Source organism: Aulonocara stuartgranti (genome assembly GCF_965226115.1).
Source record: "Aulonocara stuartgranti genome assembly, chromosome: 23".
In the NCBI taxonomy this organism is placed as follows: domain Eukaryota; kingdom Metazoa; phylum Chordata; class Actinopteri; order Cichliformes; family Cichlidae; genus Aulonocara; species Aulonocara stuartgranti.
This window is the reverse complement of record NC_138958.1, coordinates 13,247,615-13,261,971: the sequence shown is the minus strand read 5'-3', so window position 1 is coordinate 13,261,971 and position 14,357 is coordinate 13,247,615. Positions and strand designations below refer to the sequence as shown.

General features: G+C 43.2%; 2 protein-coding genes across 3 annotated transcripts in view; one reads left to right on the top strand and one right to left on the bottom strand.

Annotated features, from left to right (window-relative positions):
- Nucleotides 1-4,352: 4,352 nt before the first annotated feature.
- Nucleotides 4,353-12,920, top strand: atp1b1a (ATPase Na+/K+ transporting subunit beta 1a). Its single transcript, XM_082523228.1, has 6 exons — nucleotides 4,353-4,598; nucleotides 8,729-8,857; nucleotides 10,099-10,251; nucleotides 10,355-10,524; nucleotides 11,350-11,430; nucleotides 11,544-12,920. The coding sequence occupies exons 1-6, from the start codon at nucleotides 4,505-4,507 to the stop codon at nucleotides 11,796-11,798; spliced, it is 882 nt and encodes a 293-aa protein (XP_082379354.1). The 5' UTR covers nucleotides 4,353-4,504; the 3' UTR covers nucleotides 11,799-12,920.
- The window catches only part of nme7 (NME/NM23 family member 7), a 23,813-nt gene continuing 21,849 nt past the window's right edge, over nucleotides 12,394-14,357 (bottom strand). Inside the window, exons 11-12 of one of the 2 annotated variants that reach the window (XM_082523216.1) lie at nucleotides 13,490-13,597; nucleotides 12,394-12,982 (exon numbers count right to left, since the gene is read on the bottom strand). In XM_082523216.1, coding sequence (XP_082379342.1) covers nucleotides 12,950-12,982; nucleotides 13,490-13,597 — 141 coding nt within the window. In that variant the 3' untranslated portion in view covers nucleotides 12,394-12,949. Of the gene's footprint in view, nucleotides 13,598-14,357 lie in introns of both variants that reach the window. The other variant, XM_082523215.1, reaches the window with a different exon arrangement.

Genomic DNA, 14,357 nt, shown 5'->3' with positions numbered 1-14,357 from the left:
TGGAGCTGGACATTGATGACAGAAGCACCGGCAGAGTCCATTCACTCATCCAGAAGTGGTCCACTAATGGATGAGTGCCACTTGATAAATGTGTTTCTAAATGAACTGACTTGACTTTCTAATTTGAATTAGTCACAATAAACAACAACAAAAAAGCAGATAATGTATCTATTAATAAGAAACTAAGCCAGTGGAAAATAGTTTAGCTGTGAAGTGCGAGCTGTTTCAGCTGTGGACAGTCTGTGAAGTAGAAATATGAAGTACAGCACACGCTCACACAAGAAAGAGAATAGCTTTTGCACATTTCTACTGTTCATTCAAAATTAAAATGCATTAAAACAGGTTTTGGCATCTACTGAGGATGAAATGGTGGATGATCGCAGGATCCTTTACCTGATAAAGAAATGCCCTTCCTTTCACAGCATCCAGCCAAGTGCATGACATTTATCATTGATCATCACCAGTCAGTGTCAAGAACAGGAATGCCAGATTAAAACTATGGCAAAGAAAAACAAGCAAAGCAGCTCAGTAACAGTCATTTATTGGATAAACGATGCAAAAAATTAGCTCGTACCAAAATGCTGGGAAATTAAATGGATTCAAAGAATTTATTAAGGTTCCTAATCGAAAACAGAAAAGTTCACCCCAAAAATCCCAGACAGTGGTAAAGTCCAATGACTGAATGTATTTTTAATATTAGTTAGCAATATTACATTCACATCACTTTTAAAATTTAGACTGTAAGACATTTCTGTGAACTTGGCATGAAAACAGTTCATTATTTGAAGTTCTTTTTTCTTTTGTTCTTATTACACCTCATTTTTTCAGGTTTTGATTTGAGATGTTTTGGTCCATATCCAAAGAGCTGATCCAACAGTGGTTTCTGCATAGACTCACTATTGTTGGTGAGCTCAAGACCAGCTCAAATGCTGCATACCACAGTCCATCCACAGTCGCTCTCAGAATGCTGCACCTCCTGGTAATCTTGGCAAACCCTCGATGCCTGTTAACAGTAGGCCGCTGTGTTATCACTGCACTATCAATGGCTTTCCAAAGCAGTGCATTACACTGTTCACTTTTAATATTATTGGTGAAGTTAAGGTGCTTTTTCGTTCTTCTTTTTTATATATTTGAACTTTAACTTCTGAATATTTCTCTTCTCATTTCCTAAACACAGTTTTCCGAAACATGTATTAACAAAGAAATTCTGTTTTGATAAGATCTGCTCCCACAAACTGACATGGAGTCGTCGTTGCTGTCACACCTTTTAATCGCCGTCTACCTCAGGTAATTTATATTTCTGTATGTGTTCTCTGAGCTAACAGTATTTTTTTACAAGAAGAATTGTGTTGCTGGTGTTTCTGCATCATATGGAGGCCTACATTTTTATACAGGTGATAAACCTTCTACTCGGTCCTGTCTGTCTTATTCAAGAAGTTAGATCATAAATTTGCTGCATGAGGAAATTTACAGAAGAACATGTCACTTCTTGTTTGCTTCAAACAATGCATGCACAATGTCAACACGGTGAATGTGTTTTGTGGGTGGGAGTGGTAGATGCAGCGCTTTTAAGCATTGCGTGCATGTTTTATTGTATGTCTCTGATATGCATTTTATATTTTATAGATCGTTTAATATTGCGTGCACCTGCCTAAGGGCAGCAACTGGGAAGCTAGCAGCAAAATCTAGTAAAAGGCATCTTTTTCTCACATGGAATCAGTGTTGTTATACAAGATCCTTGACAATTAAAAAAATAAAGTTGTCTAAAAGGTGTCATACAGGTCAACATTTTTTAGCTGTTGAAACAGTTTTAACTTATTTTAGCTGCAGTTCTGTCTGGCTGGTTTCACTTGGGCTGCATCTGCATATCAGCATGTTTTTAACCACAGCGTTCTTGTGAAGATCACATGGACCGTGTCACTTATCCCACAAAACTTTAAAGTCAAAATTTACAAAAAAACAAAACAAACAAAAAAACAGAAACTGAGAATAGCTTTCCATTGGCTTCACTCAGCAGAGTTAGTCATTTTGGTTTTCATTGGTTCGTTTCCTTTAGCATGTGCTAGTTTCCATCATATTCCACAGACAACGGCAAAATGTTCTGTCTTTATGGTGACAGATTTCCCTTACTGAGGATAATATAAGCAGGAAAATACAGTGATATGTTAACTGCACTTCACCCATGGTAGTAGGCTTTGATAAAACCCAGACTGTCCTGGAGTGCTGGCTTCTGTAAACCACCATGAATCAAGCAGTGCCATCTACTTCTGCTCAGCTCCTTGTGAAATTCCTTTGTCTTATGCAGTGTTCACTAATATATTTGGCAATGATGACTACCTCTCGGATGTCCAGTCATGACTTCGCTCTCGGATGTCTCACCATAGCGGGATCTGTGATTAACAATCGTGTGACTCTGAACTTCAGCGCTTAAGTTGTAATCACCTCTATAAATGATGAATTCAGCCACCAAAAACAACAGATTAGGTGCTTTTTAGAGCTGCAGGTTAAAGTTAAATGTCATGCTGCAATGTACGTCACTCCCTTCCCTTATCCTTTCATGTTGAACATCTCTTCCTCTTTTTTGTTCTGGTCACATGACAGTTTGTTGCTTCACCTTTTTCATACATAACTCAGACTTTAACATAAATGAATGATTTTCATTCTAAAGTTATTGTATTGTTATTCTAATTAAAAACAGCAATTTGCTACCATCTAGTAATAATAACAAGGTTGTTGTGTTTAAGTGAGTCTGTCCTTTTGTAAAATCCTTACGCAGCCTTTGTGACTAATGTTCGCTGCTGATGTATTGGCCCTGTTTCCTGGACCGAGGCTCTCCTTTTGTTTAACGTGTCGCAGTTCTTTGTCTTTTCTGTTTTCAACAAATGCGAGTCCCCAAAATCTATTCAGTCATCAATCTCAGCCTCTCCACCGAATATTTGAGAAAAGAATCAGTCTCGGTCTGACCAACATTTCAGTGTGGACATGAAAAGCAGGGTCAGGATGTTTATAAAGAGTAATACAAACCACACTGCACATCATTCATTTCTAACCTTGTGCTGTGGACGGATCCTCTCACACACTCTCTTGGCTGAAGTTTGGTGAGTTTGGGTCTATTTTGCTTGATCCAGCCCAGCAGCCAGACCCTGAACTTAAACGGGTAACAAACAGATGAGCAGCCTCCGTTTCACCTGTTCATGTTTCTCTGTGATGATTGCTTTGAAAAGTGTCTTTGTGCTGGTTTTCATATTTGTTTTCCATTCATACCTATATGCTAAGAGTAAGATTATATGAGAAGAATAGGGGTTTGTGTTGGTGTGTGGTGCTGTAGCCTATAGATTTATGTCATTAACTGGTAAACATGAGGAATCACAATCATTACATTTTTATCAGTTACTATCCTTACCTGTGTCGTTATCCACCTGTCGGTCAAAGAGGCACGCCTCTAACATTAAACATTAATAATGTTTAAAAGAAGATTTGTTCGTTTTTAAATTAACTCTATACAGTTGCTATGGAGTCTATGGGCCCTGATTCACTGCTGAAGCCTCCAGTGGCCATCAGAGGAACTGCAGCTTTTTAACTTCCTCATTAGCTTCATGTTGGACCCCTTCAGGGGCGGATCTAGAGAAATGTTCTTAGAGTGGCATGAGGGTGGCATGGAAATCAAATAGGGTGGCAAAATCAAAGCCTTTTTGTTTGTTTTCCACCTGGAGACGTTTGACTACATTGCACTCTGCCTTTGTGAAATTCATTAGTACCCTCGCTTACACACATAAAAAAACAACAACGACACAAAACACTAACTATACAAGATAACACAACACGCTAACTATACACTCCACGCTAAACGTCGCAAATCTCTCCCATTTCAAAACTCTCTCTCTCTCACTCGCTTACTCTGTCTTGCTGCCATCACTCCCATAACTTGCCCCTCTTATATTCAGTGTTAACTGTAGCTAGGCTCAAGTTGTTAATGCTAGCTTATTTTAATAGACAACACTGTCATATGCAAAACTAGGGTGGCAAGATATCATTGTAGCGTGGCACATGCCACCCGACGCCACCCTTCTAGATCCGACCCTGGAGGTTTCCTGACACTACAGGTCATATTTTTCTTCCCGTCTTTTTCTCCCCCACCCCAGAGTCAGGTTGATGCTTGCCATGACTGCAACGTAGACTGACTGAAAGTCGTGTTCTCCGTGTGCTGATTAGCCTTCCTACCTCTAACTGCCGCTCTCTGTTTGGCTGTTTTGCATTGAGCAGGGGCAGGTTGTGATTTGCTACCCTCGGCCCTCCTCTCCGGGGCTGGACTTGTTCACAGAGTTTGCAGGCGGAGTCACTGGTTTCCCCTCTGAGATAAATAGTGCGCGGTACAAGTGGGAGCAACGCGCAATCGACTGTCCTTTTCTGTTTCCTGCGAGGGACAGTCGACAGTCTCAGCCTGAGAACTGAGACGCAGCAGAGCCGTTAAAGCAGAGAGAAAGCGACACGGGGGGGAGTTACCATGTCTGGAAATAAAGACAGCGACGGAGGATGGAAGAATTTTGTGTGGAATTCGGAAAAGAAGGAGTTTCTAGGGCGCACAGGAGGCAGCTGGTGTGAGTACTCTTTTTGTTCTTTATTTCCGGCAGGCGGGCTGCTGGTTGTTGATGATGGAGCAGAGTGGAAACCGACCGTGCTCACAGCGGATTATTTGTATTTTGACTCAATGTTTTGCCGGTGCAGACGTTCGCACCTGTTAGAGCTCCCAGCCGGAGGCGCGCCGAGTCGTGACTTTGCCTTTTTAACGGAGGCTGCGTGCGCAAGTTGGTGTTTAAAACGAGAATGAAGTGAAAAAAGGTGATACACGAAGAAGGAGTGCTCGGTACGGATCGATTGGAGTCCAAAACAAGGACAGTAAATGAGGACAATAAGCCAATTTGGTCTCCGTGGACGTAAATGATTTCCTCCTTTTGGGGTGTTTCTGTGCATTTTTCAGGGCTCCCGCGGTCATAGGTGTTCATTACGAAGGCGTAGCCCTGATCAGCTCATTGATTAGCGGCAGTCTTTTCTGAAAAGGTCATCTTGAAGGACAGCCGAGACTTTTACCTGAACCAACAAGTTGGTAGCTGCCACCGTTTATTTTGTTGTTCTGAGTGTCAGCCCTCCGCGGGGAGCAGGAGAAGGGCTGAGGACATTTTATTCCTGCCTTTAATAAACCCGAGCAGCTGATCCCTGGACCCGACACCCGGGCCCAGCTCTGCCTTCCCCACGTTTTAACTCGAACCCGGGATTATTGGATCCGGCTCTAATCGTTTCAGCGCCGTTTTCAATACTTTAAGACGCCTAACGCGGTCCGCAGCGGTTGATGGTTTGATGGGATCACTGCCCTGCATTACATAGCGCCAATTAGGCTCGTTAAACCGTTTTGCACGTCAGATATGGCGCGTATGTGCGCGTCTCCCCCTCCTCTCCGGACGCCGCACGGTAACACTGTGATCACGACTCACATGTCTCCCGGGCCGCCCCTCTCTGTATTTTTATCCTGGAAGAAATGAGGCGTCGCTGTGTGCGCGCGTTGAAGCGCATTCTTCGGGGCTTAATGAAAGCTTCAAACTAACACGTTTATTTCTGAGAAACGGTAATTCTCTGTGGCTCAAAGCACGGCTGTGTGTGGCGATTAAAATCAGGAGCTGCTCTCGGGTGGAACATTTCACCCACTCCATGTTCTAGGTGGTGGTGTGGGGTTACCAGGCTGGTAGTTCAGTGTCCCGTGGAGCACACGCAGTGAGCCATGTTGCTTTAGCAGCAACAGGTATGTCTGCTCAAAGCATCTCTGGCCACAGCGCTGATCACAGACTTGTTTGAGGCTCAGAAAAAGCCTCTGAGTGTGACCCAGTCTTTATCCCCCAACTTGACACAAGCCTCTGTGGTTGTCTTATTTTTGGTCATTTCATAACCACTGATTTATTTTAGTTTGGGTTAATTAAATGGCACATAAATATTCTTACGCTTCAAAGTCCTCTTTCATTTCAAGACTGTAAAGAAAAAAAAGCCCTGATTGGATTTTTTTTTTTTTTTTTTTTTTTTTTACTACAAACACATCCGGATCATGAACACAGCACCGTCATCTGCTCAGTGATTTCATGGTGGATGACGGTCAGGTTTTTCCATAAAGGACTTTTTTCTGGTTTGAAATGGGCCTTTTGGGGTGGAGGGGTGTCAATTAACGTCACTTAACAGAAGTCTGTGCTTTTTCCTGTTACTTTTTCTGCCTCCCCCCCCCCCCCCCCCCCCCCTTTAATAAACAAAATACATTTTAAGCCTTTTTGTTTTGTCCCCCCCCCCCCCCCAAGAAAAAAACCATCCTCGTAGCTACAGTGAAAGCCCAAAAACAGGGATTGTTTAAAAAAAAAATAAAATAAAAATCAACTGGCACAAAAGCAGTCAAATACAGAGAACAGATTGGTGCCTTTACTTGCAGCATCATGTGCTGGTAGATTTATAATTTAAAATCTGCAAAACTTTAAAACATACAGTGTGCAGTACAGAGTAAATCATTAGCACATTAAACTGTGTTTCAGTAAAACACTCGTGCTAATTGTGTGCCATGTGAGTCGCTTGCACTTTTCATAAAGACAGACAGGAAGTGGCGCGGTGACAGCGTCAGTCTTGGCGCTCGTTACGTCTCCTCCACGTGTTTGTCTCAACATGCCAGACGGAAAGTAGGCTGCGGGGCTGGTGAAGGCCTCTGCGAGCGTGGAGACACATGTGGTATGAATGCGGGGACAGTCCCTTCACGGCGTGCTGCAGCAGCCTGCTGGGGGAGGTGCTCTCAATTCAGAAGCTGCCTTTCACCACCCCCTACGTCTCCCTCCATGCTGTTTACTCTGAGCCCTGCAGCGTTTCAGGCCGCTCCGATCGCTCAGGTGAAATCACACAAACTGACAGCCAGACAACAGGCTGTACACATACTCAGCCACAACATTAAAACCACTAACGGCGCGAACAGCCGCCCTCACGACGGAAGCTTCTGAGGAATCTCCTGGCAATCCAATGGGTCTTTACTCTGACACAGACCATCAAAGCCCTCCTAGTGTTGCCACTTGGCAGCCATTTTGAAGCATGATCTAAAATGAGCTGAGTTTCAGAGGCGTAGAATCTCCAGTCAGCTCTGAAAACTGCCCCAAAAGTTTGTTGAATTTGCCCCAGAGAGAGGTTTTTAAAAGCTCTTTTCTCCTAATAAAGTTTTACTTCCACCACTATTTCTGAGTGCCATGTCTTTCTTTTAACATCTGTGGTGCCTTCAAACATCTCCCTCCCCCATGATAAGGTGACTGGTGCTTACACCGTGAAATTGGCCTGACCTCAAGACCCCCCCCAATGTTGGTCTGATAAAGCCAAAAAAGTCTGCTGCCAGTTACCATTGCAGCGCACACAGAGGGTACAAAGTTTCAGGCAGGTGATTCTAATGTTGTGGCTGATCCTGTTCTGATTTCAACAGGCCAAGACAGGTAAAGAACATCCGATTGGATGGTCCTTCCTGCTGCGTGCCACACCTGTTTGACATCTTTTCACTCGCACACGAGGAATAAGCCGTTATTTGTTTTGCAAATTCACCTCCCCTGCACAGCAGGCGGTTATTGCAGCATATTTTTCCGAGATGGCGCACTCCTAGGAGTTGACAGAACTGTCAGAAACCCGCGCCTATTGTCAGGCACTGCTTCATAGGACACTAGCAGCCACCGCTTGGGGCCCGACTAGACTCATCCCAGAGTCTAATCATGCTCTGTATTGAGGGGGGGGGATTTGAGGGGAAAAACCAAACAAATTCTGCTTGCGTCTTTGCTATCACAGGCAGCTAGCCAAGTGGCCTTTAAAGGCCTTAAAGCGAACCTCCTTTCAGGTTCGCTGAGCTCTTTTCTACTTGATAGAAAATCAGAATCAGCATTTTTAACCTGCCACAGATCATAACTGGGTGTCCGGGGGCTTTTCGGAGGTGACTACGACCTTAAGCACAATTGAGCATAGAGTTACAAAGAGTCTTTGTTACCTTAGTTAACAGAGGTTCAAGCATCCCCCCCACCCCCACTGTTTTGGCCATCTGAACAACAACAACCTTTTAAAGCTTGCTGAAATTAAACCACACTTACAATTTACAAATTTGTTTGATCTCAAAACTTATTTTCCTCTGGAATGCCAAAAATCTGATGGGGAAAATCAGGAAATATGATGCTGATGGTTTGATTGCATCATACAGGGAAGCATGTGCCGTTACAGTTTTGTTCACTCGTGTAATGAAGCGTTTGCCTAAATTCATCACGTTTCTATGCACAGGAGCATGAACAAGGGCTTTTTCTTTTCTTTTCTTTTTTTTTCTTTTAATCCTAATTGTTGAAGGTGACACAGCCGGGTGGGGGGGTCTGCAGGACTGAACAGTGACTCATCCTGTTGCTCTGGAAGCACAGCCAACCCACCTTCTGCGTGATCTGTTTAAACTTTAAATTAGGTGAAAAGAACCTGGGAAAGGGGTTTATGAAGGATATGTTGCTGTTGTGAAGAAATGCAGTACATTTTCCTGGGTTTTGGGTAGCTGATGCTAGTCATGCTCTAATAAAGCAGTCAGTCTTATCACCTTCAGGTGCTTGTGACTTCTGAAATCTGAGGCGATGTTATATTTCACATTTGAAGCAGTTTCTTTCTTGCTGCTTTCATCTCAGTAATTTGATTTCTCTTCCTTCCTCTACAGTTAAAATCCTCTTGTTTTATCTGATTTTCTACGGATGCTTGGCTGGAATTTTCGTTGGGACCATTCAGGCATTGCTGCTAACATTAAGCAAAGACAAACCCACCTATCAGGACAGAGTTGCTCCCCCAGGTAAGCACATCCTCTTCCTCCTCACCTTTCTGACTTTGCTGCTGCATCAGCTCAGCGATCAGACAAAAAGCCTGTTGGTGTTTCGTGGGCGTTACAGACGACTGTTTGGGAGGGGTGTGCCTCTGAGCAGCTCCTCTATCGGCAGTGTTTCTGACCTTAAATAGGTTCGGCCATTTTGTCCTTCACTCCCCTCAGCCGGTCGATGTTCCCCCCGCGGGCAACAGGGGAACTAAAATGTGTGCTATGATTATGCATCACAGCTGACACGACTGCATGTACTTGCGTGACTACAGTTTGTGGCTTGTTTCTTCAAAGGAAGAAAAAGTTTTGTTTTTCCACCACAGCTTTTAAAGGCTTGAGGGGGGGGGGGGGGGGGAAAACCTAATGTGTAATCTCGTGAGAGTGTCATCAGACAACGCTGCAGCAGTTTAAAAATTTCCTGTGCGCTCTGAGACTGATTTGAGTGCCAAGCCTCATCTCGCGGTTTGCACAGCACATGCTCTGCCCCTTAGCAGTATTTTTAGCAGCCATTCTAGATGACTGGCTGCATGTGGCTGCCGTTTTGTTCACGACTGTTGACAATCAGAGATTAGAGCGAGCAGAACAACAGCGTGAGCGTAGAGAGCTCTAAGCTGAAGCAAGTTTCCAGAAGTGGCATGATCAAGGAAGCGGCGAGAAAGGTTCTTTTTTTTTTTTTTTTTTTTTCTCTCCCTTCGGAGCGTGATCCCGCCTCCCACTCAGAGGCTAAAAGTTTCCATTGTGAGAGAAACACACGTGAGAGTGGATGGGTGGGGGTTGGTGAACTTTCACAAGCCTCCTCTGACACTCAAACTGCTGCTTCTCCTCTCGCCGTCTCAACCGGCAGCTCGAGTCCCGCTCATATCTGCGGCAGCAAATAAAACAGGTCCTGCGGCGAGGCCGAGAAGGGTTTCGCGGCTGTCATGCTGCCTCTAGCTACTCTCACTGTCACACTCTCCCCTCGCCACGCCTCGCGCACCAACTCTGTGGAAAATTACTGCTGTGAGGAGCTCTCAGAGGAAATCCCCAAGACCCTCACATTGTCCTTAGATAATGGAGAATGCTCACAATGGCTCACGTGCCATGTCATGTTGCTTCTCTAAGATATTTACACTTTTTTTTTTTCACACAAATTGAGGTTTTTTTTTTTTTAAATAAGATGTTTTTATTTTTTTGTCCCATGACTTTTGTTTTCCTACCAAACCAGTGTGGTGTTTTTGCAGGTCTGTCACACACCCCACGCTCAGACAAATCTGAAATTTCTTTTAAGAAGAGTGATCCGAGTTCATACAGAAAGTATGTCCAAAGCATGAACGAATTCCTTGAGCTGTACAATGAGACAAAGCAGACTGGGGACTCCTACGAGGAATGTGGAAGCAAGTATCATACAATGCAATCAGCTTTCACCATTTGTCACTCATGAGTGGATGTTTGAAGATCTAAACTTAAATTTTGTTTTCTTACTTGTGGCATTTTCAGCGCTTCCTAGCACGTACAAAGATCGAAGTATGGAAGAAAAGAAGAAAGTCTGCAAGTTTTCTAGGTCTTTGCTGAAAGACTGCTCAGGCACAGACCCTGATTATGGCTTCATGGAGGGGAACCCATGTGTTATCATAAAGCTCAACAGAATTGTCAACTTCCGACCAAAGGTATAGTTACCGCTTAAATTCAAAGGCTAATAAGTAGCGCAAAATGGCACCAGTCCTTTTTTTTTTTTTTTTTTTAAATTCTTTTAATGAGCTTAGGCTCACCTCAGACATTAATTTAACCTGCAGGCATGAAGTAAACTGTAGTCCTGGACTGTGCTGCTCTGTTTTTATATACCTGAATATCAGTATAATAACAGCACAGGTGGCGGTGATATGCTGTGTAGCTAAGTTAGAGCTAGCTGGCTAACATCCCCCATTTTGGCTGTAAACTTGTGAAGCTTTGCTTTGTGGCCTTAAGATGTAAGTAATCTGTACTCAATCATTTGGCTACCTTAGTGGATCGTTTCTGAGTGAACAATCGTAGCACTATAGCGCTAGTAGAATTGCCTTTTCAAGGAAAAAAGATGTTGTAAATTACAATAGAGAAACTTCTCATTCCCATCTACTCGTAGTCTCACTGCCTCTCAAATGACTAAAACAAGTGAGATGTGCTTGCAGTGAGCTCTTGCTCAGAGTAGAGTTGGCAATCATTTGTCTCAAAGGTCAGATGTGTGGTGTCAGGGGAGCTAAGGGGTCAGAGCAAACAGAAAACCCAAATCCACAAACAGAAAAGCAAATACCCCCCCCCCAAAAATTACAGGGAGTGCATTTCCAACTTAGGAAACCTTACAGACATGTGAACCATCCATGAAGCTTTTTCCATTATGTTTGAAAATGGGAAAACTTTTGAGAAGCTGGAGCTTGAAGTTGCATTGTGGTTAATGTAGGCACCAATAAGTGAAAGTTTAATTTAAACCAGTTATTGCTTGTTTGTTCTTTCTTTAGGCTCCTTCAAACAACTCATTACTAGAAGAACTGCCGGTGAAAGTTAGCTCTAACGAGATCCCCATTTACTGCAAGCTTAAGGTACGTTTGCGAGAGCGTGTGGCTGTGGCCTTCCAGTTCACAGATACAGGGAGAATGAATATTTGTCTTCAAAAGGACCGGCTGTAAGTCTCACTCAAGTATTGTGTTTGCAGAGAGCTGAGGATGAAGGCCAGATCGGAGAGATAAAGTACTATGGGATAGGCCAAGGCTTTCCTCTGCAGTACTACCCATATTACGGCAAACAGCTGCACCCCGACTACCTGCAGCCCTTGATGGCCGTTCAGTTCGTCAATGTGACGGAGGGAAAGGAGATCCGCATCGAGTGCAAAGCATTCGGAGACAACATAGATTACAGCGAGAAGGACCGCTACCAGGGACGCTTTGACATAAAGCTCACCGTGTCGTGACCTGAGCTACTGCGAGCACTCAATTTGAAAACGAATCCAACTTAGAGAAACCCATTCAGATAAAAACCACCACTAGTCTTTGAACATTCATAATATACAGGACCTACACTTAATCCGTGTGCTTTACACTAGCTTTTCTGTGTGTTCGTCGAGGGTTAGAATGTAAAATACAAAAGTAGCAATAGCAAATATTTATTCTACTGTACATGAAAAGATTCCTTGAGCCATGGGAAACGTTCATCCATTTACTGTAAAACGGCAATTCCACTACTGACGTGTAGCGAGTTGTTTTCTGTCCCGAAATACTTCACCCTTACGTGGTTTCTATATATTTTTGGAGTGTCCAGTGCTGTAGTCTAGTCCCAGCTGTAACCTCTTTGTCTTATGTCCGCTTTAGTGGTCCAAGGTGTGTGCGCGCGTGTGTGCTCGTGTCTATGTGCAGGCGTTTACAGGAGTGTGTGTTCATGTGCTCTGACTAACTGAATTACTGGCATGGTACTCTGAATGTTTAAGGCCCACGTCTGAGTAAATAAGTGCTCTGTGTTTGCGCTTCGTCGTCCCGGTTATTGGAGGAGGGGCACATTTGTTTTGTTCACCTTAGCTGTTAGATATGGTTTGATTACATTTATGTTTGATACTTTAATGCAATTTTTTTTTTTTTTTTTTCTTTTTTTTTTTCCTTTCTGATTCTTAGTGTAGCGCTTTGTGGGTCCAGCCTAGAAGACAGTCACCTCCACAGAAACAGTGGCGACTCAGTTCTCTAAAATTGGTTTGCTGGAGACATCACGTGACGTGATGCTACTTGGTATTGAATGTTTTAGCCATTTTCATGGTGGACAAATTTTATATTTATGCAGTTGTACAAATTTTTTTTTATTTTATTTTTTTTAATTTTTTTTTATTTCCAAAAGTGTAACGTATGAATCTAATACCAAAGTCGCTGGTCAAAAAGTTCAAGAACATCAGAGGCAATGCAGTATCCCGTGTAATACGTTTTAGTTGGTGTTAAAAAATACTTAATTCAGTGTTGAAGATCAAAACACTTGTCAGGAGTCTGCTCTTGTTACTTTATTTAATCTGCATAAGGCTGGAACAATAAACAGAAAAATGAGAAAACTGGAAGTGTTTGACTGTGTAGTTCAACGTGGTTTTCATCCATCCAAAATCTTGAAGAAATACTGCACCTGGAAAAGGAATTTAAGGGACATTTATAGTAACAGCTGATGAATTAACACTGTCTGACACCTCAAATGTCTCTGCACAAGCCCTTTCTTTGCTACTGTTCCAGTCAGGGGAAAATGGCAGCTCAGTCAGTCATAGGCTAATGTTCAACAAGGAGGCGTTTGTCCAGACTACAGATCAGGAGTTTTCCTGAACAATGACGCACGATGGGTCAGGCCCACTCCCTGCAAAACAATGGTTTTGTTTCAAATTCCTCTGCCATTCTTGCTTTTCTAAAACCAGTGTGATCTGAGGCTGCCCCGGCCCACAGGGCGCAATCATGAGACTGGACATGGCCTTAGAGTCCAGGAAGGTTTTGTTCTCGCTAAATGTGAGGTACTTATTTATGCAGGGGCTCAGGGTTTCTTCATAGTGTCTATCTGGAAAAGAATGAGAGGAGCTGTACAGCTAACACATTATGGGTGTCGTTTCAGTGTATGGAGTGCACAACATGCGCATGCGCCACCCACCTCCAAAACACTGTCTTCGGGGAGGTCTGTGCAGTGGACGGCGTTTTTCACTTTGTCTTTGCCGTACAGGGCGCGCAGCGTGGTTGGACGAAGGTGCCGTGCAATTTCCTGTCGGATGGAAACATCTGGATTATCACGTGTTCATTAGCGTTGCACTTCAACATTAAATTAAGTGAATTCGGCGCTGTGACGCCATCTCTATCCTGGTGTCAAAGTCTGTGGACAGTTGTGAAAGTCAACATCCTGTACCGGCAGAGTGATTACTCAGCGGCTGAACATGTGATCCTGTGGAGGAAGTGACAAAACAGACACTCAGCAAATTTTCCACTGACTTAGGGGTGGGGGCCTCGGTTCTCAAGCACATTTTCACCACAGCTTTTCAAAAATGACTTCACTTTTTGCTCATCTTTTGCAGAGACCAACTGGCAAAGCAAACTAACCTTCATTAAATAAATAAACCCTCCCTGAATATGTAACACTAAATCCTGAGTACTGTACAATGAATGGCTGTTTAAACCTTTTCCTATTATTATTATTAGTATTATTTATTTTTTTCTAAATTTCATTTCCATGATGGATAACTTGTTGACTTGTAGTTTTACAATCACATTTGGAGCCTTAACCTCCCTGTCTGCTCAGTTAAGACTTGACTTTCTAGCTGCGGGCAACTGTTTAAGAAATGGTTTAGATTTTCAATAATATACAAAAAGGGCAAAAAAAAAAGTAAACCAGACACTCGATTAGTAGAAGGTCCAGACAGCAGACAGCTAGCAGTGATTTAACTGTGACCGAGCGTTTGCTGTTACGAACTGGCTTGATTCATCAGTTTCTTCTACTGACTTAATTATATGAAGACTAAATATTCTTA

Bases quoted from the DNA above. Each gene is read 5' to 3' on its own strand.
- atp1b1a (XM_082523228.1), top strand. From the start codon at position 4,505: ATGTCTGGAAATAAAGACAGCGACGGAGGATGGAAGAATTTTGTGTGG. The intron at 4,599-8,728 runs GTGAGTACTCTT...CTTCCTCTACAG, and splicing joins GCGCACAGGAGGCAGCTGGT to TTAAAATCCTCTTGTTTTAT. The intron at 8,858-10,098 runs GTAAGCACATCC...GTGTTTTTGCAG, and splicing joins GGACAGAGTTGCTCCCCCAG to GTCTGTCACACACCCCACGC.